This window comes from Stegostoma tigrinum, chromosome 20 (assembly GCF_030684315.1).
Source record: "Stegostoma tigrinum isolate sSteTig4 chromosome 20, sSteTig4.hap1, whole genome shotgun sequence".
Taxonomy (NCBI): domain Eukaryota; kingdom Metazoa; phylum Chordata; class Chondrichthyes; order Orectolobiformes; family Stegostomatidae; genus Stegostoma; species Stegostoma tigrinum.
Genome location: NC_081373.1, coordinates 56,208,986 through 56,234,917, shown reverse-complemented (window position 1 = coordinate 56,234,917; position 25,932 = coordinate 56,208,986). Strand labels below are relative to the sequence as shown.

The 25,932-nt window shown below is 42.9% G+C and overlaps 2 protein-coding genes across 6 annotated transcripts in view; both read left to right on the top strand.

The window, feature by feature from the left end:
• Positions 1-18,002, top strand: part of hells (helicase, lymphoid specific) — a 63,262-nt gene extending 45,260 nt beyond the window's left edge. For 4 of the 5 annotated variants that reach the window (XM_059653176.1, XM_059653179.1, XM_059653178.1 and 1 more), the window contains 6 exons: positions 8,643-8,762; positions 10,174-10,290; positions 12,136-12,295; positions 13,758-13,854; positions 14,257-14,333; positions 16,377-18,002. In XM_059653176.1, the coding sequence (XP_059509159.1) occupies positions 8,643-8,762; positions 10,174-10,290; positions 12,136-12,295; positions 13,758-13,854; positions 14,257-14,333; positions 16,377-16,474 (669 nt within the window). In that variant the 3' untranslated portion in view covers positions 16,475-18,002. Of the gene's footprint in view, positions 1-8,642; positions 8,763-10,173; positions 10,291-12,135; positions 12,296-13,757; positions 13,859-14,256; positions 14,334-16,376 lie in introns of those variants that run through there. The other variant, XM_059653180.1, reaches the window with a different exon arrangement.
• A 4,603-nt stretch (positions 18,003-22,605) lies between these two features.
• LOC125461924 (neuropeptide Y receptor type 4-2-like) lies at positions 22,606-25,421 on the top strand. Its single transcript, XM_048551300.2, has 2 exons — positions 22,606-23,015; positions 23,218-25,421. Exon 2 carries the CDS (start codon positions 23,324-23,326, stop codon positions 24,428-24,430), a length of 1,107 nt encoding a protein of 368 aa, XP_048407257.2. The 5' UTR covers positions 22,606-23,015; positions 23,218-23,323; the 3' UTR covers positions 24,431-25,421.
• The last annotated feature ends 511 nt before the right edge of the window (positions 25,422-25,932 follow it).

Here is a 25,932-nt window from a genome sequence, read left to right as displayed (position 1 = left end):
TTTTGCTGATGTTGATTGAGAGTTAATTGTCTCTGCTGTTAAGTTCTGTCCTTCCTCTAGACCACCTTGTTTTGAGATCTGACCGATGCTGATGGTGTCGTCAGTGAGTATTTGAAGATGTAGTTGGTGTGGAATTTTTGTCCCACAGTCAGGAGCGTATAAGGAGTAGGGGCCAAGTACGCAGCCTTGAGGCACCCGTGTTGAGGATTATCATAGAGGAGTTGTGTGTTTTTACTGACTGCAGTCGATTGATGAGGAAGTTGAGAATCCATTTGTAGAGGCAGGGACTGAAACCTAGGACATTGGAATTTGGGAGTGAGTTTGGAATTATGGTGTTGAAGGTGGAGCTGTAGTCAATAAATAGGAGCCTGACATACATTTTCTTGACCAGATGTTCCAGAAATGAGTGTCTGACCAGAGAGATGGTGTCTGCCTATTGTGCCAGTAGGTGAATTGCAAATTATGTAGGCAGACTGTTAGGGTGGAGTTGACGTGAACTGTGACTACTGTCTCGAAGCAGCTTATAGTTATCAATGTCAGAGCCACCTGTGTTTAGTCATTGAGGCACACTGCAAGATTTTTTCTTTGATGCTGGGGTGATGGTCTTCTTGAAGCAAGTTAGGCTTTTAGATCATGATAAGGAAAGGTTGGAGATGTCTGCAAATATCCCACCAGCTGGTCCACGCAGGATCTGTGTGCTCGGCTGGGGCTTCCATCTGTTTGGCTAGTTGCTTTCTGTGCGTTTGCCCTTAAGGTCAATCTAACATCTGCAGCAGTGACCTTGGTGACAGGTGGCATCGTTTCACGACACTGCCTTTCTGTTCAAAGCGTGCATAAAATGCATTGAATTCATTGGTTAGAGATGTACTGTGCCTGCAATTCTATTCGACTTTTCTTTGTAGCCTGTTAGTGTGTAAGCCACGCCGCAAATGATTGGTATCCATGGAATGAGGTGATTAAAAATTGATCAGCTGTTTTTTTTTCACTCCTAGAAAGTTGTTTTTTTAATGAAGGGAATGGTGATTACTTAAATTGTGTTGCTTGCTATTTTATTTCAGAAATACTGTAGAGAAACTTTTTTGTCTTTGTTTTTTTAGACTTTACTGTATGTCACAAACCCTTGCTCACATCTTTGGCCATAACCTAGTGGTGTAGTGACTGTGAGTGCAATGGGAAGTGGAAGAATAAACAGTCTTAGATTGTGCCACATAATGTACAGTATGACAGGTTAATTAAAAAGAACAGAAAAGCAGTAATCAAGAGGATCCAACACATTGCTTGAACTTTGATTGTTTGGTCCTAGCAGCGAGAGATTTTTGATCCTTTCAGTACTCCTTCCCCATCTGTTGATTTATCATTTACAATTGTAGAGTTACCAATTTTTTTAGGAAGTAATCTTAAATGTTTGGTATACCCTGCATATGCTCAATCACAACAGCAAATGTTTTCTTTCAGTGCCACAAGGATCAGTACAGGGGCTATAATCTAGTTACTATAGTAACTTGGATGAGGGAGGTGAGTGTGAGATATAGTCCGAGTTGTAGAGATGCACAGGCCATAAAATGGAATTCCCTTTATGCGTGTGCCATGCAAAATCAATCACCTAAATTCTAATCTCATTTTCCAGCACTTGGTCCATGGCTTTGTATGCCTTGGCATCATAAGTGTACATCTGAATGCATAAGTGTTTTAAGGGTTTCTGCCTTTACCACCCTTGCAGCAGTGAGCGCTAGATTCTCACCACCCTCTAAGCCTTTTGCCCCCGGTTGTTTTCCTCTCCAAGGGTCTATGCCTGTCATTGTTTTATATATCTCACTCGTGTACCCCTTAATAACTATGTTATTAAGGGAAACAGTCGCAGTCTATCCAATCACTCTTCTTGTCTGAAATTCTCCAGGCCAGGCAATATCCTGGTAAATCTGCTCTGCACCTTCTTCAGTGCGATCACATCATTCTGATAATGTGGATTCCAGAACTGCATGCAGTCCTCCAGACATGACCTAACCGATATTTTATACGGTTCCAGCATAACCTCCCTGCTCTTAAATATAATGCCTTGGCTAATAAAGGCAGATATTATATATGACTTCCTAACCACATTATCTACTTGTCCTGATTTCTATAAATGTCCCACACTCAGGGCCCTACCATTCATCATGTGTTCCTGTGCTTTTTGTCCTACTCAAGTGCATCACTTGAAATTTATCCAGATTGAATTTCATTTTCCACTGATCAGCCCATCTATATCCTCCTATTTACCACAAATTTTTGTATCATCTACCATCAGTCCTCCTACATTCAAGTCTGAATCACTCATATAAAACTACAAATAGCAAGGGCCCTCGCATTCGCCCCGTAGGACCCAACTTGACATTGACTTCCAGTTAGGAAAAACACCCCTCCAACATTACCCTTTCTCTCCTGCATAACAAGTCAGTTTGAAAGGCTACTGGAGAGGAATGGGAAAGATCTAGTTGTTGTCCATGTTGGCAACAACAACATAGGCAAGGCATTCTTTTTTTATCATTTTTGGGGAATGTCCAGAATTGGGAACAAAACTTAAATAGGACCTCCAAACGATTATCATCTCTATTGTTTCCTGCTCCACATGCAAACTGCCAAAGAGATAAGATTAGGGAGGTTGAACACATGGCTAGAGGAATTGGTGAGGGAAAGAACGGTTCCATTTTGTGGGGCATTGGCATCAATATTGGGACAGGACCATCGAGATGGGTTCCACTTGAACCAGTTGGGTATCAGGCTCTTAATGGAAAGGATAAGTGGAGTGGTCACAAGACTGTAACACTCCAGAACAAGTAATGGGACAGAGTATGTAAAGAGTCAGGAATCTATGCAGAGCAGATAAGGGGAAACCTTGGAGAGGGGTAAGAACAGTCAGTGCAGGACTGAGCATGCTGTATTTAAATGTATGCAAAAAAAGTAAATGAGGTGGTGTGTGTGATATTGTGGGCAAGCTAGAGAAGTGGTTGTAAAAGTATCAAAGATGGGAACTAAATATCACAGGATATTTGCCTTATGTAAAGAATGTGTAGAGGGGTGAGGTTCCTTGTAAGTAAGAAATTAAATTGTTAGCAACAAGTAATTATCGACTCAGAAGGTATAGAATCTGTGTGGGTAGAGTTGAGGAACTGCAAAGGAGAAAAGACCCTGATTTGAGTTACATAGAAGCCTCCTGGCAATAGTAAAGAAATGGGAAGGAAATAAATCGAGATAATAAAGGCAATAATCATGGGGCAATTGAATAGGCAGGTTGACTGGGAAAATTGGGTTGATACTAACTCCAGACCAGGAATTAGTTGAATGTCTGCATGATGGTTTATGAAGAGTTTGTGGGACAGGCAGTTCTGGATTTGATGTCATGAGGCAGTTTGATTAGGGAGTTTAAGGTGAAGGGAGCTCTAGGAGACAGTGACCATAATATGGTAGAATTCACCCTGCAGTTGAGAGTGAGAAGCTGGAGTCAGATGTAACGGTATTACAATTGAACAATAGTAACTCCAAAAATGTGAGGGACTGGCCAGAGTTGATTGGGAGGAGAGCCTGATAGGGAAGACAGTGGAGCAGCAATGGGAGGAGTTTCTGGGGTAATTCAGGAGGCATAGCTGAAGTTCATCCCAAGGAAGAACAAATACAATAAAGGGAAGATGCGGCCATCCTGGCTGACAAAATCACAGCATAAAAATCATGCAGTTTGGTGAAGATTACTGGAAAGCCTTTTAAAATCAGCAGAAGATTTTTTTGGAAAAGCAAATGTGTACAAGACGAAATGAGGGTGAGCTAGCCAGTGATGTTAAATTGCAGGCGTTACTTTAGATATATAAAATGAGAAAGCTAAGAGTGGATATTAGACTGCTGGAAAATGAGATTGGAGAAGTAGTAATGGCAAGCAAGGAAATGACGGAGGATCTGATTATGCACTTTGTCTACTACCATAAAGACTGATGCATTGAGAGCATATCAGAACTGAGGGGGCAGAGATGAGAAGTAGCCATCACCTAAGGAGAAGGTGCTGGGGAATTGGAAATGTCAGAAAACGCATACATGGACTGGACCAGATGACCTACACCCCAGGGTTCTGAAGGAGTTGGCTGAGGAGATTGAGAACATTTTTGGTAAGCTTCCAGGAATCAGTGGAGTCACAGAGGGTCTCACGGGACTGGAAAATGGCCAGTCACATCCCAGTTTAAGAAGACAGGAAATTGTAGTCTGTTTTGCCTGTCCCGTGTCATTAGTAGAATTTGAGTCTGTTATTCAAGGTGAGATTGTGGAGTACTTGGAAGTGATTGGTAAAATAGGGCAGAGTCACGAAGGCTTCATCAAGGGGAGGTCATACCTAACAAATCCATTACAATTCTTTTGAGGAGATAATGTTCAATTTAGGTGAAGGAGAGGCATGATCTATTTAGATTTCCGGAAGGCCTTTGACAAGGTGTCACTTTATAAAATAAAAGCCTGTGGTGTTAGAGGAAAGATACTGGTGTGGATAAAGGATTGACTGACTGGCAGAAGGTAGAGGACGGGGATAAAGGCATCTTTTTCATGGTGGCAGTGACTGATGGAGTTCTGCAGGGGTCAGTGTTGGGACCACAACTAGTCACATGGTAACAATCTGAACAAAGGACCTGAGGGCATTATGTTTGCAGATGACAAAGGTAGGTGGTGGGGAGGCTGAGGATGACTTGGAAGGGCTAGGAAAGTGTGCAAGGTGGCGCCTGGTGGAATGTAGAATGGGAAAGTCTGAGGTTATGCACTTTGGTAGGAAGAATAGAAGCGTAGACTATTTTCTAAATGGGGAATGGCTTTGGAAATCTTAAAGACAGCTTGGACTTGGAGCCTTAGTTCAGGATTCTCTTCTGTTGAACGTATAGGTTTAGTAGACAAGCTAGGAAAGACAACTGCAATGTTAGCATTCATTTCAAGAGGGCTTGAATACAAGGATATACTGTTGCTGTTGCATAAGGTGCTGGTCAGACTGCATTTGGAATACTGTGAGCAATTTTGGGCCTCCTATCTAAGGAACATACGAGCCTTGGAGGGTGTCCAGAGAAGGATCGTAAGAATAATTCTGGGAATAAATTAGTTGTAATATGAAAAGTTACGGAGTCTGGTTCTATACTTGGGAATTTCAGAGGGTGGAGGAGGGGATCTTGTTGAAATTTAAAGAATATTCAGGTCTTGGTAGAGTGGATGTGGAGAAGATGTTTAGAACAATACAGCGCAGAACAGGCCCTTTGGCCGTCTGTTGCGCTGACCTGTGAACTAATCTAAGCCATCCCCCTACACTATCCCATCATCCATATGCTCATCCAAGGACTGTTTAAATGCCCCTAATGTGGCTGAGTTAACTACATTGGCAGGCAGGGCGTTCCACGCCCTTACCACTCTGAGTAAAGAACCTGCCTCTGACATCTGTCTTAAATGATCACGCCTCAAATTGTAGCTATGTCCCCTTGTACAAGCTGAAGTCGTCACTTTCAGAAAAAGACTCTGTCGACCCTATCTAATCCTCTGATCATCTTGTATGTCTCTAAATCCCCTCTTAGCCTCCTTCTCTCCAATGAGAACAGACCCAAGTCCCTCAGCCTTTCTTCATAGGGCCTCTGCTCCAGACCGGGCAACATCCTGATAAATCTCCTATGCACCTTTTCCAATGCTTCCACATCCTTCCTATAATGGGGTGACCAGAACTGCACGCAATATTCCAAATGAGGCCGCACTAGCATTTTGTACAGTTGCAGCATGACATCATGGCTGAGGAACTCAATCCCTCTACCAATAAAACCTAACACCATAAGCTGCCTTAACAGCACTATCAACCTGGGTGGCAACTTTCGGGGATCTATGTACATGTACACCAAGATACCTCTGCACATCTACACTACCAAGAATCTTTCGATTGACCTAGTATTCAGCCTTCCTATTATTCTTCCCAAAGTGAATCACCTCACATTTATTTGCATTGAACTCCATTTGCCACCTTTCAGCCCAATTCTGCAGTTTATCCAAGACTCACTGCAACATTCTTCTACACTGTCCACCACTCCACCAACTTTAGTGTCTTCTGCAAACTTACTAACCCATCCACCTATGCCACTGTCCAAGTCACTTATAAAAATGACAAAAAGCAGTGGTCCCAACACAGATCCTTGAGGCACACCTCAAGTAACCGGACTCCAGGCTGAATATTTTCCATCGACCACCACTCGTTGCCTTCTTACAGAAGGCCAGTTTCTAATCCAAACTGCTAAATCTCCCTCAATCCTGTGGCTCGGTATTTCCTCCAATAGCCTACCATGTGGAACCTTATCAAAGGCTTTCCTGAAGTCCATGTACACCATGTCAACTGTCCTACCCTCATTCACATGCTTGGTCACCTTCTCAGAAAACAGGTTTGGAGACACAACCTGCCCTTGACGAATCCATGCTATCTCCAATCAAATTGTTGCTTGCTAGCTGATTATAAATCCTATCTCTTAATCCTTTCCAAAACTATCCTACAACAGACATAAGGCTCACTGGTTTATAATTACCTGGGTCATCTGTACTGCCCTTCTTGAACATTTGCAATCCTTCAGTCCTCTGGTAGACAATGAGGACTCAAAGATCAAGGCCAAAGGCTCCGCCACCACCTCCCTCGCTTTCGAATAGTAGAAGGAACCAGGACCCAAGGGCACAACCTTGAGTGATGTGATGACCCTTCAGAAATTAGATGAGGAATTTCTTATTTGGAGGGTGGTGAAGCTGTGAAACTAATTGCCACAGAAGGACGTGGAGGCCAGGCCTTTCTGTATATTTAAGACAGATAATTGGTTATGGATTAGTGAGGGGCTCGGAGATTATTGGGAGAAGGTAGAGAATGGGATTAAACAATCCAGCCATGAAAAAATGGCAGAGCACACCTGATGGGCTGATTGACTTAACATTAAGCAATAGGAGCAAATTTAAGATCATCGTCTGCAAAATGTTCCCCTGCTGAGTTCGGCTTTCCCAGCTTCATAACCTAAAATTAAATCCAAGACCACACTCCTTTCTTGTAGTTACTTCTGTATACTGGCTTGAAAAGCTCTGGATGTATTTCAGGAATTCCACTCCCTTTCACACAACGACTATCCCAGTTAATGTTGGGAATTTGAAATCCTCCATTGTCACTGCTCTATTATTTTTACACTTCTTTGAAAGATGCATATATATCTGCTGTTTATTTCTCAAACTGTTAGGGGGCCTGTATGACACTCACTCTCAGCTCCTTTTCTTGCTTTAAAGTTCTGCCTATATGGCTTTGTTTTGAGGAGAGTCCTAAGAACTCCAGTTTGTGGATGAAACACAAATAGCTGAGTGGGACATGGATGATGGGTGAAGCAATGGGACAAAAACTTGGCTGATGGACTATGATGTGGGGAAATGCACTTTGGTGTGCAGATTATAGGAGCTAAATGTTCTTTTAAATGGAGAAAGACTGCCGGAAGCTACAGCACAGAATTGTTGGAGTCGACCTGCATGAATCGCAAGGTGGAATACAAGCTCAGCAGGAAGTGGGGAAAGTAAATGGAATATTGGCTTTTTCTTTCTTGCTAAAATTATATCAGACTTGCAATACTATGAACAATTTTGGGCCCCTTGTCTAATGGAAGAAGTACTGGCATTGGAGGCAATCCAGCGAAAGTTCGCACAGTTGATTCTAGGTAAGGAGACTGAGTCATTGGAATTCGGAAGAATGAGAGGTGACCTTCTTGAATCATGCATGATTCTTTGGGAACTTGACAGGGTCGATGCAGGAAGGGTCTTCTCCCTTGTAGAGAATCCAGAACCTGAGAGCGTAATCCTAGAATAAGAGATCACCCGGTTAAGACACACGATATTCTTCTGAGGTTATTGAATTTGGAATTCTTTACCACAAGACAGCTGTTCAAGGTTGGGTTCTTAAGTGTATTCAAGTCTGAGAAAGACATTTTTAATCAGTTAGGGCGTGTAGAGCATAATGAAGAAAGGCAGGCAAGTAGAGTTGAGGATTATCGGACCAGCCCACAAGCTCCTGGAATGGCAGAGTGGATTTTATGTCCTACTTCTGTTTCTATATCTTGTTGTGATTTTAAGAACTCTTGCAGAGCCCAGCTTGGCACCTTTTACATTACCGTAGAGTCTTACCTGCCCCTTGTGGATATTAAAAATGGCAAAATGTTCAAATAATTTTCAGTAAACTAGAACTTATGTCTTTTACTGTCTCATGAAACTTACGCATGGGGTTTAATAGACTTAGGCTCTTGACCCTATGTCAGAGATTGTCCAGGATTATACTCCATCACCTTTGAAACTCAGATTCTAGCAGATCCATTGTGAATCTCACAAAAGCATGCAAGTTAAGAGGGTTTACAGATTAAATTCTGTAATGTCAACACGTTCTATAAAATGCCAGTTATCACTTGGCTGCAAATCCTACTCTATCTTTAATGACAGTGTGAAGCTTGTCTGTTTCCTGCTATCCATAAACATCTATGTCCACTTTATCTATCTCTTGTTCCTAGTGCTGCAAGATACAGTGCCACTTCAAAATCTTCCCCAGCACTACTACAGTTCAGTCTTTGCTATATCCTGATGGACTACTCTGAATTGTTTTTAAACAGGTGCTGATATTTTCTCAAATGACATCCATGCTGGACATCCTAATGGACTATTGCTACCTGAGGGACTACAAGTACAGCCGGCTGGATGGTTCCATGTCTTATGTAATGCGTGAGGAAAATGTATGTTCCGCTCAGAGGGTGCCACTTGAATCTTTACCCTTTTTTTGGGCTTAAGTTTAAAGCCATCTTATTCTGGCTTTCTGGTTTCTAAAAGAGAAAGCATGCACAACAAAAAAACTACTTCTCCTACCAAGAAATAATAAATGTTCGAAAAGACATTAGACTTCAGTGCAAAGTTGTTGCTGCTTTAAGGTTTTTTGCTTTGTGGATTTACAAGCAGCATAGAATGAGTTATTTTTCCTTTAAATTGTGCAGCCACACAGCTACCCACAATTTCCATGAAGGTAGTGCACCAGCTGTATGAGTGGTTGTCATGTGCACAATTATGAAAAAATGTTTTAGTGCAGGGACCCTTTAAATCAATCAGCCCCTTGTTCGAAAGAAAGTTTGATGGGTTATGCCAGACCATAGTAAGAACTCCCAGTGCTGGAGTCAGAGATAGCAGTGTTGTGCTGGATGAACACAGCAGGCCAAGCAGCATTAGAGGAGCAGGAAAGCTGACCTTTCGGGTTGGAACCCTTTTCTGAAGAAGGGTCTCAACTCAAAACGTCAGCTTTTCTGCTCCTGATGCTGCCTGGCCCCTTGATGGTTGTCGTTCAAGACTTGACCTGTAATGGTACAGGGATTTTATTTTAAAGAAGCCAAATATCAACCTGTACATCTTTTAAAAATAGCAGAACTGAAAGAATAAAAACAGAGAAGGTTGAATTGAACAAGGGTTTACAGATAACACTGGTGCAATTTTCAACCATGTTTAAGAGGAATTAATACATGGCATTTGTAGCTTCCTAAGCTGATGGTTTCCTGAAAATGTATTTGAAAAGTAAAATTAATCAGCGATGTATAATCTGGAATTAGATCGATGGTTGTTTGGCGTTTTATTTCTTGGAATGGATGCGGTAGGGCAGTGAAACAGATCGAAAAGGGAACAAATTTATGGAACCTGGGATCTTGGTTAGGAATCCTATCTGATAACATGCAAAAAAAGAGTATTCGCTAGTGATCTCCAGGAAATCAAAAGACAAACTGCTTGGCAGGTAAAAATCATCTGATTCATTTGTTGCTCAGGAAAACAACTGCCATGCTTCTTTAGCCAGGTCCCATGGGCAAGCTATCCCATTCAGTTTGATTACCAAACTTGTCTTTTCTACTCTGACCTCCCAACTGTTAGCCTTGTCTTGCCTGCATGTTGCTCTCTGTCAGTATGTTGATTGTTTCCATCTGGGATGGCCTGTTAAATGTCTTTACTGTGTTTGTACCCTTCCTGAGTTTCTTTAATTGGTCTCTTGTAATATTGGATACAATGGCCTGTACCTATTGTTAACATGAATTTTGGATTGGTCATGGGTTGGAGAGCAGTACTGCTCATTGAAAGTATTTTATTTCTATGCTACTCTTTACTTTCTCCCAGATCAACAATTTCAACAGTGATCCTGAAGTTTTCATCTTTTTACTGAGCACCCGAGCTGGGGGTTTGGGCATTAACCTGACAGCAGCAGACACTGTTGTTATATATGATAGTGACTGGGTAAGTATTGTTAACCAACAGTGACTTTACAGGTTTAGAGCTTTCAACTGAGGTTTACTGTTAATCCTGTGACTCTCACTGATTGTTGGCAACAGAGTCCTAGAGCTCAGAGATAGGCCCTTTTGGCCCAAACTGGTCCATGCTGACCAAAATGTCCTTTCAAAACCCATTTCCCTGCACTTGGCCTATATACTTCTAAACCTTTTCCTATCCATGTATTTGACCAAATGCCTTTAAATGTTGTAAACGTACCTGCCTCAGCCACTTCAGCTGGCAGCTCATTCCATATGTGTACCACCCTCTGTATAAAAAAAGTTGTACCCTTGAGTTTCCATGTTTCTTTCTCCTCTTACCTTTAAACTGTTCCCGTCTAGTCTTCGATTTCCCCAAAGTGCATTTGCCCTAGCCATGCCTCTCCTGATCTTGTACATTTCTAGAAGATCCCCACCCAGTCTCCTACCATCTAAAGAAGGAAGTTCTAGCTTGTGCAACCTTTCCCTAAACTCAGACCCTTGAGTCCTGGCAACATCCTTATAAATTTCATCTGCACTCTTTCCAGTTTAATAACATCCTTCCTATAGCAAAAGTGTCCAAAACTGAACACGCTATTCCAAATATGGCCTCACCGACGTTCTGTACAACTGCAACATACCTTCCCAATTTCTATACTCTTTGGCCTTCAGTCAGGGCACAAAAAAGCCTTCTTCACTACCCTGTCTACCTGTGACTCCACTTTCAGAGAACATCAAGGTCCTTCTGTTCCACTTCACTCCCTTAGGGCCCTAACATTCACTATGAAACTCCTAGCTGATTTGACTTTACAAAATGCAGCACCTCACACTTGTCTATAATAAACTCCATTTGCCATTTCTCAGCCCATTACCCCAGCTGTTCAAGATCCTGCTGCAATTTCTACTAAACTTCCTCACTGTCAGCGATACTGCCTATTTGAGTGTCATCTGCAAACTTACTAATCCTGCCTTGTACATTCTCATCCAAATCATTGTAGACACCAAATACTACTTTGTACACTGGGCAGAATCTAGATGCAAATGAGATTCCAGTAGTTTATGGGTGTTCTGTAACACCATTCAGCGAATCCGTCTGTACTCTGTTTTCCATTTAATCTGTTCAGACATGATATCATCTCCTGCAGTATGTGGGACTTGATTTTGGGTCTCCAGGGCCAGGGGTAGAGACATGACCACTGCACCCTAAGATCCCTGTTCCATCTGAACTCTGTACTGTCCATTGCAATGTGTTTTGCTATTTGGAACTGAGTGATGCAACTCCGCCTCAACATAAAAATAATTATTCGAAAATATCTCCCATGATGAAAACTTTGTTTGTCTAGGCATTCACCCTCTTCACAGATGCAGCCACTTTTTTTTTTAAAAAGAAATGCATGTTAGAGCTGCCCATCTTTATTTGAGCAGAGTACTGGATTTGAAGTCTTTATTAGCACCTTTTAACATGAGGGTGACCTCAGATAGCTGGGTGAAGACACTGCCTAGTATGACTTAATTTGAAGAAAGAACACTTTTTTTAAATAAAGCCCTGAGGATTCCCAGGCATGCTTAAACAGTGGTAGCAGCCAGTTTTACACTTATTGTATGAGCTGGACCTTTTTTATAGCCAATGTTCATGTGTTGGCATCTTTTTGAAGACAAATCCCTTTGGAATAATGTATGTTTGCACTCAATAATAGTTAATTCTGAAGCAACATTAACATTGAGTGTTCCTGTCAATAGGAAGCCAGTATCTGGTTCAAATCTGTTAACTGACAGGTGGTGAATGATATAAGTGCTGCAAGTGAACTTGAGGTCTCTCTCCTTGTCGTTCCAGAATCCTCAGGCAGATCTTCAGGCTCAGGATCGTTGCCATCGAATTGGTCAGACTAAGCCAGTTGTAGTTTATCGCCTGGTAACTGCTAATACCATCGATGAGAAGATTGTGGAGAAAGCCACAGCGAAAAGGCGACTTGAAAAGATGGTTATACATAAAAGTTAGTGGGTTGTTTCATTAAATTATAAACTTAATCTTAAATGCCTGCTCTTCCTTGGGGCTGTGGTCTTTCCATTTTTGGCCACTCAGTGTCCATATCATTGAATATTACATAAAATTAATTTCATTCGAAGCCATTCAGAAGTTTGTTGGGACGACAGGACTGCCTTTGATAAAAGGTTGAACAAGTTTTGTCTATCTGCATTGGAGTCCAGAATACTGTGTGTCACTGAAACACAAAATTCTCAGGCAACTTGGTGGAGTGGATGCTAAGAGGTTTCCTCTTTTCTCAGAGATGCCTAGAACTAGGGGGGAGCCACTTAATTAGAAATTTCTCATTTAAACCGAGGCCACAGATGTATGGCATTCTCTCCCCCAGTGAGCAGAGGAGGTTGAATCATTGAATGCATTCAAGGTGGAGTTAGATTTTGATACAAGAAAATCTAATAAGAGAATTGTACATTATAGCAATAGATTAGAAAGCAGAGTTGAGGTCACATTCTTATCAACTACGAACTCACTGAACTACATGACAGGCTTGAGGAACCACTTGGCCTGCTTCTCACTATTTTTGTTGACAGATATGTCATGTTTAGCATGGTTGGAATGGTGAAAGATGAGCTTCACAGGATCTTGGCACAGTGCACTGAATGCTGACTTAAACCTCTGAGGTTGGCTGGCTCGTGAGCTGGTCTGTTCAGCAGATGTTTTGTTACCGTGCTTGGTAACATCCTCCAGTGCAACCTCTGAAGCGTTGGTGTGTTTTCCTGTGTGGTTTTTAAAATGTGGGGTCAGTTGTGATGGATTGCCTCACTTCTGGTTTCACTCTGTTGTGGAATGTATATGGAGTCGAGTTCAATGTGTTTATTAAGAGCATGCTTTGTGGAGTGCCATGCTTCCAGGAATTCTCGTTTGTCTCTGCCTAGCCTGTTCCAGGATTTCTGTTGTCCCAGTCAAAGTCGTGGTTCTCCTTGTCCATGTGGATTGAGATTTGGCCCAAACTGTTGACTTGTCTACTCCTTGGACGCTGGCTGACTGGCTGGGTTTTTCCAACTCCACACTTATTGACCCATAATGACCAACTCTGAATCTGGCTGTACTGTGCCTGACTAGAGACTCATTGCTGTTTGAAGATATCCCTTTTCCCCAACATCACTAATCTCCCTCATCATAGGAAAATCAGAGTAAAACTTTGCTTTCCATCTGAGTTATACCCCTTGACTGGCTCCAAGCAACTCTTTAATTAACGTTTTCTATTGACCAAGTGTGACCAGTTAGGAACACCTTTTTCTTTAACGTTTGCAAATTAATTGCAATTAGATATTTAAGATCTATTTCCAAAGGAGACTAGATCTGCACTGTGGTTTTATAGTGAAATGCAGACTTACCTACAACACCCTCAGAACTTTGTACTCTGTCTCATTTAAGAATGGTCAAGTGGCTCTTTCTCCATTCCTGTTCAGATAAGTTCAAAGGGGGCAAGTCAGGATTGAACCAGTCCAGAAGCTGTCTAGATTCTACAGAGCTGATGGAATTGCTGAAGTCTCGGGATCATGAAAGGTAAAGTAGGTTGTTCAGCCTTTTGTGCATTTCTCCATACTGTGGAGACCTAGGTTTCCACACCATCTGAAAGTTGCCTGCGGTGTTTACGACTGATCCTGAGTTTTGCTTTCATCTGACACCATGCTGTCTCACATTTCATACTTGTCCCCTTTTGCTATTGTCTTATTTCCAGAGTCACAAAATAAATCTGTAAATACTCGGGTCTGATAACAACCATAGGGAGCCAAACTGCTAATGATCTGTAGCCCCAGACTTTGTGTCATGTTACCTGCTGACTGTTTCTAATCTGTAATTTCATTGACTAGTTGATCCTGTTAAATTTGACTAATGGCTAAATGCAGACTATTAGTCCATCACAAGTCTCGCTTGTCTGAAACAATTTGTCATTTGTTCCCACAGAGTGGTGAAGGGCTCCACTGACCAAGTGATAAGTGATACTGAGCTTCAGATCTTGATGGACCGCAGTGACCTTGGCAGTAAGTTCAAAATATGTGCCCCTAAGTTACCTCTGGCTCACCCATCTGCCAGTCATAATTTGAAGTATGATGCCCAATGAAATATCTCCATGTAGGGAGGTATCCCAACATTAAGTCGCCCTTTTATTTGCATGTGGAAAGCCTTATCCTGCTCTGTCAGAGTATCAGGATGTCTGACACTCCTGTGTTTTATTTAACAACAAGGGTTCCCTGATTGAGACTGTTAATCTGGTCCAATTAGTGAAATCTTATTCTGAGGTCCTAGCAGGGGTTTGTGGTTCTTCATTATTGCAGATCTATGTTCATAAAGGTATTGGTGGAACTTTGACTCCAAATATGTTAAGTCGTCATTGGACAAGCATATGGACGTACATGGAATAGTGTAGGTTAGACGGGCTTCAGATTGGTATGACAGGTCAGCACAACATTGATGGGCCGAAGGGCCTGTACTATGCTGTTATGTCCTATGACTGCCAAATCTTCCCTCTCTACTTGGCCACGTTTTATGCTCTGCATTAGCCAGAGTCCGGGATGCACATGCTGTTGGGCGTTCCTCTCCCTTGAGTTGTCTATAAACTAATATTACTCCAGTGCTGTATGGGGAAATGTAGCATGCCAGTGACAGATCTTTCTTAGGATAAGAGAGTGTCAACACCTTTTAGAGGATGGCAGCTGTTTCTTCACTTCTTTGAAAGTCAAGGCTTGGCTACCAAAACCGCTTCTAAGCCTGATTCCCTTCTTAAGGTGCCAGGATGGATGCCAGGCTATGTATGAACTTTTTTGTAACAATTCAACAGCCACCTGAAAGACCTAAACCCTGGTACACATGTGGGAGACATGCCACCTTTAGATCACGCTCATTTTATCTGCCAACAGGTGTAACTTGGTCTTGTTGACACTGTGTAGCCAAAGTAGGTCACTTGGGGAGCCTGGGAGAGACACATTTTTCCTTTCTAAGACTTGGACCCACCTGGGAGAAACACCTAAGAAATTTGACCAGAGTTCTCTAAACGTTCCTCCTTGATCTTCCCAGTTATTAGCAGATCATCTAGATAAATGGTAACCTGGGCTAGTCTTTGTAAAATATTCTCCAATGTCTGCTGAAAAATTGCACAGGTTGATAATACCCCAGATGGCTGTCTCACGTGTTGGTATAAATCCTTATGGGTATTATTTATAGCATACTTTGAGAATCCTCATTTAACTGCAATTTCAAGTATGCATTTCTCATGTCTCATGTCCAGCTTCATGAAGGACAGATCCTGCCAACCTTGCATATAAATCTTCTGAGAGAGATTGGGCATTTATCCAGCTCTGAAAAGTGGTTTACAGTTTGTTTAAAATCCTCACGAAGGCGAACAGTTAGGCTTCACAGTCTGTACAACCGGTGCTGCCCATTCAGTAAACTAGACTGTCTTGATTCCTTCCCAGCCTTCTGGTTACTTCCTCTACTTTTGCCTCTATGGCAAATGGCACTAGGCAGTCCTTGCAGAATCGTGGAATTGCTTCCTCTTTGCTCCTTTTGGTCCCCACACCTTTTGGGTATTTAATTAAGACTTCATTCAGGCAGCCATTTTCTAATTGAAAGATGGTGAGTCAATCTAGGTGAATCTTTTTTAATACTAATTTTATCCTATCAAGCTTGTACCTGAGCCTTTTACTATAATTGTTAGTGGTAACTGAGTTTCTATTCCTGCTATCTGCTTTGCATAAGAGACTGAAACTGAAGTTGTACCCGCGTTTGGGAAGAGACTGTATGTGCAAAGGCATCGGAGAGGAAAGGAAGATTATTATGAAGAGCAATGTGGCTGATAATAACAACTAACATTTGGGTTGACAAAGGAATCCTGGTATTGTTAAGCTTTATTTTTAAAGTAAATTTTCTGTAAATGGACACCGGGAGCTGTGCTGATTTGCGAAGTTCTGGAGGGATGCACTGGGCTCTGAAATATTGTTTTTAAGAATTACTTCTGAGGCATTTGCCTGTTTACATGAACCATTTGCCAATGTGTGACGTATTGTATTTGATTTATTTTCTTACAGAACAAAAGAAATTGGGAATCAAAAAACAGACAGACAAAGTTTTCAAAGTACTTGATAGTGATGACCCGAATGCAGGAATCCAACTGTGTGGGCTGTGAGAGGTGGCTGGAGACATCTCCTTATTCAAGTGCAAGTTGCGGTTCCCTTGCCTGCTCTCCCCAGCAGGGAATAGTTTGAAAGAAAGTCACTCCCGGAGTGCAGACTTAGGGTTAGTCTGCAGCTTTAAGGTTGTTGATCTTACTTGTGTCCTGCTGTTAAGTGTTTTTTTTTTAAAAGTGGGACTTTTTTTGCAAGTAATGGTGTGTTTTTTTATTTTGCACAGTGGATACATGCAGATGGATTTTTTTTGTTTGACTTAATGCTGCCTGGATTCTAAATGATGAGCTTAATTTGAGACATTTAACCACTGGGCAAGTGGAATAGGCAAATAAATAGTGTTTTTTTTACTTGCTTTTTTACTTATTTGGTTTAGTTTTCACTCCTGTTGTGCTCTTATCGCCTTTAAGATATTGCACATCTGTGGTCTCGGCTGGAAGCAGGAAGCTGACAGCTTGCAGTTGGTCAGGAATGCCAGACTGCCTTACTGTTGTAATTAATGCCAGGCACTTGCTTGTAGGCACCTGATTCAAAATTCAGTCTGGCAGTATTCCACTGGATGTTTTTAAATTCTCATGGCTTTCTGTCACCATCAGAAGACAATTTTTGGCACCATTGTTTTAACCTTTGTTTTTAAATAAATCAGCACTGAGGTTGTGTTACTAGATCTCGCTGTTGCCTCCCAGTCTGACAGATGGTGAGAGATTTCTCTCCCTTTTTTTCTTGAGGTTTTGTATCAAATATACTGATGGCAATTCATTAAAATTCTTAGACAGCGGTCAGGTTTTTATCGAAATCCAGGTTAATCAATACTGTATGAGGTTACGGGGTTGCCAATGTAACGTGCTCATTTCCACAAGAATTCTAGCACCATTTTAGCTAGAATGTCAGGAGAGCAGACCTGAAGTGGAAATCTAACCAAGCACTGTTCAGGCCACCTGCTTTTTTCACTTGCAATATGCAGTCACTTCTTTGAATCTAGGACTGGGAGGAGGCCTGGCATTGAACATTACCTCCAATGACATGTAAGAACTTAAACGTGGCTGCTGGGAACAGTGTGGATTTTCTTTTGCATTAATGCTTTTGGCAGCAGCAGTGTGAGATGAGCAGAAGAAATGGCTGGTTAATTTTAATTATGATGTATGCCAGCTAAGAAATGCGCCCCTTGAGATTTTAGTTTCCTCGAGCAAGAGTCATGCTGCTGTTTCTTTCTTAAAACCATTTGCACACAAAGATTAAACCAGGGCCTACAGAAAGTATCAGGTGATAAAGTTTGTAGGACCTGTATTCTGCAGCTTTAAATACAGCTTAGTCAAGACTTTCTGTAAACAGCTGCTTAGAGCACTACAAATAGGAGACTGATTCCTGCTTGTAAAGAAGACCAGAATTCCTCGGCATTTGTCAAGAGCATGGATCTTCTCCTTGCCGCAAACTTCAGTGCCTAATGTATGCGGAATGCTGATGTACAAACTGTAAAAAAAAATCCAAAAAAAGGTTTTTTTATTAGCAATAAAATTTTCAAGTCTGTCATGGTGCCTGTTGTTCTGTTCTGCAAATTCAATTTCCTGTACTTTATTCTACAGTAGTGTTTTCCTTCTGAGGTTAGAGGTTTCTTTGTGAAGGTTTGAGCATTCTGGCATTTATGTAAGTCAATCATGTGAAAGCTGTAGCATTCTTCATGCTGAAAGGTTTGTAACTCCTCAGGACCTGGATAATATCTAGCTTTAGTCTTAGGTGTGGCACAGATATTACTTTCAGCAATGGCAGCTGCCACCCAGAGGGTACCTGCTTGTAGTTTGCATTGCCATTCTTGAATTTTCCACTATTAAGAGGGAGGTTAATTTTGGTCTCTTGAGCCTGTTCCATTAGACTCATACAGCATGGAAACACACCCTTTGGTCTAACCAGTCTGTGCCAGTGCCAGCCATAATCTCAAACTAAACTAGTCCCACTTGTCTGCACTTGGCCCATATTCCTCCAGATATTACTTATTGAGAAGTTCATGAATGTCTTTCAAATGTTGTAACTGTACCTGCATCCACAGCTTCCTCTGGAACTTCTTTCTACACGTGAACCACTTCCTTTTTTCAAAATAACAGGTTGTCCTTTTATCTTCTCACCTTTTTTAAAAAATATGCCCCCCTCATCTTGAAATCCACTACCCTGGCGAAAAGATACGTTCTCAAGACTTAGATCTTGGCTGATGTAGTTGTAACCTCACCCATAAACTACCCTGAACTTTTTACCCTCTTCCTAATCAAGAAACCACCCATCTCTGCCTGAACAATACTCAACTCTGCTTATCTGTTTGAAATTTGTCTCGAGTGACTAAGGATTACTACTAACTAGAACCAGAACTATATAAACAAGGCTGCAAGAGCAGGTCAGAGGCTAGGACTTATGTAGTGCTTAAAAGGTGCTACATGTTTCATTTTCCTAGATGTCTGCAGCTCCAATGACTTTCAGGACAATGAAGGTTTTTTGGTTAGCACCATATCCACTACATTGGATATCCGATCACTTCATCTCCAACATACAGCTTTGATATTGATTACTGTGCAGAACAAGGGCAGCAGATACATGGGACCACCATGTTCTGGTTCTGCTCCAATCTGTACACCATTCTCACTTGGCAATATACTGTCATTCTTTCACTGTTGCTGGGTGAGATCCTTCCATTCCCTTCCTAAACAGTAATTTAAGTGTATCTGTGCGATATTGACTGCAGTGTTTCAAGAATGTAGGCCCTTGCCCCCTTCTCCAGGACAATTGGAAGGGTGATAAATTCTAGCCCGCCCAGCCAGCAATGCCCACGTTTGTAAGAATGAAAGAAAAATAGCATTTAACGTTCAACATGTATGGCTGAGGTTTTACTTTTAAAACTTTTATTTAAATGGTGGTAATAGTTTTACAAAGATCTCTTCATGTGCAAGTTTCTAAGGAAGAGTTCCCTAATGTGCTATTTCAAAAAAACTTGTAGGAAAATGGATTACAGACCAGTTACCTTGATACGAGTTTGAGCAATTGCTAGTTTATCATTTGTTGTTCTCTTGTGGGACAGGGTATCACTGGCTGGCCCATGTTTATTGCCCATCCTTGCACAAGTGACTTTACACCTTGTAAATATTCAGCTGCTTCCCTGTCTTCATTTCTTGGATGTTGTTAATTGATTTGATAGATTATTTAAGTGATCTGGTCATAGGTTATTTAAAAGATATTGAGCTGGTAATGAGATCTAGTGTAGTTGTTGTAATGTGGTAGATTATGTCTGACTTTCCTAATCAGGTTTTGCAGAGATGATTAAAATAGCGGATAGGTGAATATGTATGGATATGATTTCCATAAACTTTGAAGTCTTTAGCTTCTGCTAGAGGTAGCTGACAAAGTAACCACTGATGTCTTTGCATTGAAGTAGAACAGAAGAATTGGAAATAAGAGTAGGCCATTTTGCCCCTTGAGCCTTTGTTACCATTCATAAAGGTCATGGCTGATCTCAGCTTCGACTGTCTGTCTGCTACTGTTGCAAATATTGAGTGAACTGAATTGGCAAAATTTGACAAATTAAAGTCAGCATAGACGTATGTGATATCACATATCTTTTCCTGTCTAAAAAGGATAGAACATAGAGGTGTGAGAGAGATAATGGGAACTGGAGAATCCAAGATAAGTGAAGTTGAGGCTGGATGATGGTCTTGGCCCAAAACGTCAGCTTTTGTGCTGCTGAAATGCTGCTTGGCCTGCTGTGTTCATCCAGCCCCACACTTTATTAACAAAGAAGTGTGGAGTTGGATGAACGGAGCAGGCAGGCTGACGTTTTGGGCCTAGACCCTGCTTCAGAAATGAAGGGGGTGGGGAAAGGAGGTTCTGAAATAGAGAGGGGGAGGCGGATAGAGAAGATAGATGGAGAGGAGGCAGGTCAGAGGCTGAGATGGAGCCAGTAAAGGTGTGTTAGCGGGGGAGGAGATGGTCAGTCCAGGGAGGACAGACAAGTCAAGGACGCGGTATGAGGTTAGTAGGTAGTAGATTGGGGTGGGGCTTGAGGTGGGAGGAAGGGCATGTTGGGGAGGTGGGACGAGCTGGGCTGGTTTGGGGATGCGGTGGGTGGAGGGGAGATTTGTTTTTAATGCTTGTGAAGTCCCCATTGATACAGGGTTCCATCTATCCGCCTCCCCCTCTCCCTATTTATTTCAGAACCCCCTTCCCCTCCATTTCTGAACTCAGCGCAAATGGCCCCTGTCGTTACTGGAAAACCGGTTTTATGTTTTAATAAAGTTCCTTGCTTAGTACCGTCAACGAAGTACACGACTGTATCTATTAATGCTACATTAAAACAGCACTTCTCGGAATGCAATCAGAATTCTCTCATCGCTTTCTGATTGACTCCTATAATTCGGCAGCGGTTTGGAGAAACTCGGGTCAGGTTAAGGGAGTCTGTTGATGTACTGGATGTCCAGAACACACTTCCTCAATCCCCTTCTCCAGATTCTTTCACATCACAGAAAACGCAGAGAAATGATACGTGAACAACTGTCTCTTGGTTACTGCTTGAAGTCTACAACTTGCAGCAACTGCTTGCGGAAAAGCTGGCTTGCTTCAGGTCTTTTTAATGTGGAAAAGAGAGAGCTACACGTACTGTTCGCATCTACAATCTGCTCAGCTACCCGGGAGCCAATCAAAGTTGTTGCCAGCCTGATCATCGTTGGCATCCACAACTAGTCACAATTTCACCAGTCAGCTAAATAAAAACCGAAGGAACTGCGGATGCTGTATATCAGAAACAAAAATAGAAATGGAAATTGCTGGAAAGGCTCATTAGGTCTGGCAGCTGACTGTTTCGTAACGTTAACTCATTTCTCTTCACAGACGCCTACTGAGCTTTTCCAGCAACTTCTGTTTTTGTCACCAAGCAGGCACACGTTACCTGCCAAATCTCACGCTGTACACACCCCAGTGGCACGCAGTCTACAGACATCTTTTCCCGTTGCTTGAACAAAGCAATAGACCCAACACAATGAGATTTAGTAACATGTCTTAAAGTGCAGCAACTCGTCAGTCCTTGGTTTTAAAATTCGTTTTTCCACTTCAGTGCACCATCAAAAATGCTGAAAATAAAACGACAGTCGTGTATGTGCACGACTGCGAAACATTTTAGCCAAGCTAATTCTATTAACGTTTTGGGGTGGCATGGGTGAAGGTCACTATTATTCGCTGTATCACTGACTGGTTAAGTTGGCCTGATGTTGGTTGGAACCTTTGAGTCCTTTTCACTAACATTTCATTTGAACAAATGTTAACATTTTGAGCTGACAACTAAAAATGTGCTGATGCCACCACTTTTGTGTGAGTCACCTTTTACATGTACTTCCACTAACCACTGAAAACTGCTTATTCACTTTTCTGGATCCGAAAACCGTTTTAAGTATGAGACAGCTATTTCTATAGTATATGGTACTCGCTGTTCTTGATGTCACCTCTACCTTTCCGACCAAACACATCAGATGCTTAGATTTTTGCACAATTTCACACTGTCTCTAAGTGTGACCCTGACCTGAGCCAGAGCCTTGGACGATGTCAGTTAGTCCCAGGGAGTCAAGCTTTTCCACTTGATCACAGTCCTGGAAGCTCCTGCTGTTGACATGATGCTGATACGTTCACCAGTAACCACGTCTCTGTGTCATGTCCTGCCGTTTTATCCTATCTATGTTGCCTCAGTTTCCTAACGTTCCCAATCTCCTCAGCTGTTTTTTTTGTCAGTCCGGTTTCCAGAGGTACTTTCCATAGAACGACTGAAATAGCTTTCCACGAATGCATTGTGATCTCTGCTTCCCCGCCCCCCAGTATTTGAGGCATTTTGTTTTTATTTATTTAATTCAAATTCAAATTCGCGATGATCGTGATTAAATAAATGCGCTCAATGTTGAAACATACAACAATAAATTCAGATTTCTAAAACAACTACAAATCAAACCGCCTCTTTCAGGATTAGTGGGCAGGGAAAGCGTTCCACAGTCAAGTGCTCATAAAGACCAGAGTTCACACGCAGTGTACAGGTTCAGGGCACAGACTTCGTGGGTAGTGTCCATTTCTCCGAGCCAGAGACTGCAGGTTCGAGTCTCCCCCCGAGAACCTGGGCGGTATGTATGGGAGATGTTTTCACAATACGGGTGGGATGATGGGAGGAAGTCATCAGTGGCTAACACTCCCACTGTACACTCTCCATGAAGTCACTAAATTACACTTGAAGAAGTTGCCCGAACAATCGGCGTTGGAGGGATTCGGGAGGAACATAAAATGCAAGGTCGTGAAGTCATTTTCAAGCTTCCCACGCCGAGAGAGGGCGGTGGTGTTTAGTGACTGAATACACAGGGGCTTGCTCGGCATCCAACCAGATCTCATCATCACAGATCATTCCCAAACAGCGCCCCGGTTCCGGACATATTACAAACACAGTTCTCTGGAAAGGTCCGTCTTCTGCTTCCTCCTCTGAGCTGTTGCTGAGGTCCCAATCCCGGACTGGCCCAGGATCAAAGAGAAGTTGACCAGGTAAGAGGCACTTACTGAAGGTGGGTTCGCACTGATACCACATTTTGTGTCGTTATTCTCTGCAACTGGGTGCTAGATGGTAACCACATTCTTTACCTAAGCTGTGCATCAGTGAGGGAGTAGTGTTAGGATGGACCTGTTGTAGATAAGCGTCTCACCGAATTCTACACTTAAATGTGTTAATTGTGACTTTCCTCCACAGTTTGTTTTCAGTCACCATTTGAAAGGGACAGTCATGTTGACCCGATGTGCAGTCTCCTCCAGTCTTTGCCAGTGACCGGGAGAAGGTAACAGCAACACTCCCAGCCATGGAGGCTCCAGTTCTGCCATCAGCCAATTCCTCCCTCTCTGGCAACGCCACGGATTGGGGACACCTTCTGGATTTTGGCGATCCTTGCCCAACATCAGCGGCCCTCACCGTCTTCCTGCTAACTTCTTACAGTGCTGTGCTGGTCGTGGGTTTACTGGGAAACATCTGCCTGATCTGTGTGATCGCCAGGCACGAGAAAAACAACGTGACCAACCTGCTGATCGCCAACTTGTCGCTATCGGATCTGACCACCTGTGTCTTTTGTCTGCCTTTCACAGTGGCCTACACCCTCATGGACTATTGGGCTTTTGGTGAAGCCCTGTGTAAGATGGTGCCGTTCTTCCAGTGTTTGTCGGTGACCGTGTCTGTGCTCTCCCTGGTCATGATTGCTCTGGAAAGACATCAACTCATTCTCCACCCCACGGGCTGGAAACCCAGTGTCCCTCAAGCTTATGTGGCGCTGCTCCTCACGTGGGGCCTGTCCGCCGCAGTCTCCCTGCCCTTTGTGTTTTTTCATGTTCTCACTGATGAACCTTTCTTGGATCTTCCTGTTCCCCTGGCGCCCCTGGTGAACGAGGCAGTCTGCACGGAGTCCTGGCCATCCAAAGAGCAGAAGCTGGTTTATACAACCTGGCTGCTGGGTTTCCAGTACTGTGTGCCCCTGGCTTTCATTACAGTGTGTTACAGCAGAATATACTGGCGGCTGAGGACAAGGAGGGACCTGCTGGACAGAGCAGGCGAGGAGAACCGCAGCCTGGCGAATAGCAGGCGGATCACCCTACTGCTGAGCTTCCTGGTCGTGGGCTTCGGGGTCTGCTGGTTCCCGTTGCACGTTTTCAACGCGGTCGTGGACTGGGATGTGCAGATTATAATGCACTGTCAGCACAATCTCATCTTCTCCCTCTGTCACCTCGCGGGCATGGCTTCCACCTGCGTCAACCCCATCATCTACGGCTTCCTCAATAATAACTTCAAGAAGGAGCTCCGGAGCATCATGATCAGGGGTAAATGGAGCAGCAAAGAAGATGGTGAGCACTTCCCCCTGTCCACTCTGAACACTGAATATTCCAAGGCCTCCCTCAGACTGAGTTGCAGGAGTAAATGACGAACACCCTGGTGCAACAAAAAGCGCCAAAACAGAAAACAAGACATGCAAACTTCGGAAATGTGACAGATAAATGTTGCCTTTCTCGCTGTTTTGGTTTGTTCAGTGGCCGATCTAACTTCTTTAACCAGGGCCGAAGTATCAAAACGTGTAAAATGAAGCGTCTCTGATAGCAGTTGTTAGACATTGCTCCCCAGTTCTCAGGTTCAATCCTGACGTAAACTGGGCTCAAATCTTCCGTCTATCAGCAAATAAATCACTTCAACTGTCCCTCCCACTCCGTTGGCAACATCTCCATCCTGGCCTCCTCCAGTGCCACAACGACGCCACCCGGAAATGGAGGAACAGCACCTTCCATTCCGCCTTGGGAGCCTACAACCCAATCGTCTCAACGTGGACTTTTCTAGCTTCAAAATATCTCCACCCCTGGTTTCATCCCAAGACCAGCCCCATTTCCCTCTCATCCTTGCCCCTTTGACCTGTCCCACCTGTTCCGTTCCTCCCACCTCACTGACCAATCCCCACCACTGCCTAACTGCACTCACCTATCACCATCCCAGCTCCATCCCCATCCTCCCTCTCTCTATTTATCACTGAGATCCCTTCCTCCTCCCCCATTTCTGAAGAAGGATCCCGACCGGTAGCTTCAACTTTCCTGCTCCTCTAATGCTGCCTCATCTGCTGTGCTCCTCCAGCTCTACGCCGTGTTATCTCAAACTCTAGCATCAGCTGTCCTCACTATTTCTCATTGCAAAGTTGAGTTCGTTTAATTTTGAGAATCCTTGAGTGTAACATTTCCGTCTACTGGAACGTGGCTCAAATTATCAATAATGAGGTTATCTCGTTGGCTCCACTGCTTTTTTTGTTCACACCTTTGTTTATGTACAGCTGAGGCACATTGGAAACATGCAAGAGATAGCAGGAACTGCAGCTTGGCCTGCTGTGTTCGTCCAGCTCTACACCTTGTTATCTTGGAAATAGCATCAGTTTGTTCGCGAGAATGTACTAAATAAAGAGCAGATACAACTGACCACAATGTTTCATTTCATTTTGTCAATAGTTACTCCTGCGGCTGTAAAATAGATCGCTGTATCATGATTTCTTTATGAGAGGAGCTTCACTGTGCCCTCCTGCTGATTGGACTCAGTGAACGTATCAATTATTTAAAAACATAGCGGTTGACAGGAACAGAATCCGCGACATTCGACCCAGTGGAATGCGTGAAATTTTTAGCTGTGACCTCCCTAACCATGCAGTCTATAGAGTGAGGGAGATCTCTGCAAACTTGACCTTCTGAAGGTTTAAACTAAATAATAAACTGAATATTTCGGGTAGCCTATCACACTCCGAAATCTTCAGGTCCAACAGAGAATTTCTGGTGAACTCGGGCCATCCTGCCTTTGATTGCTTGCGGGTTTGTTTATTTCGTTATATTGATTCAAACGTAGCCTGAAGCTGCCCGGGCGAAAATTGTTTATGGGAATGAGTTCTCGCTCCCGCCC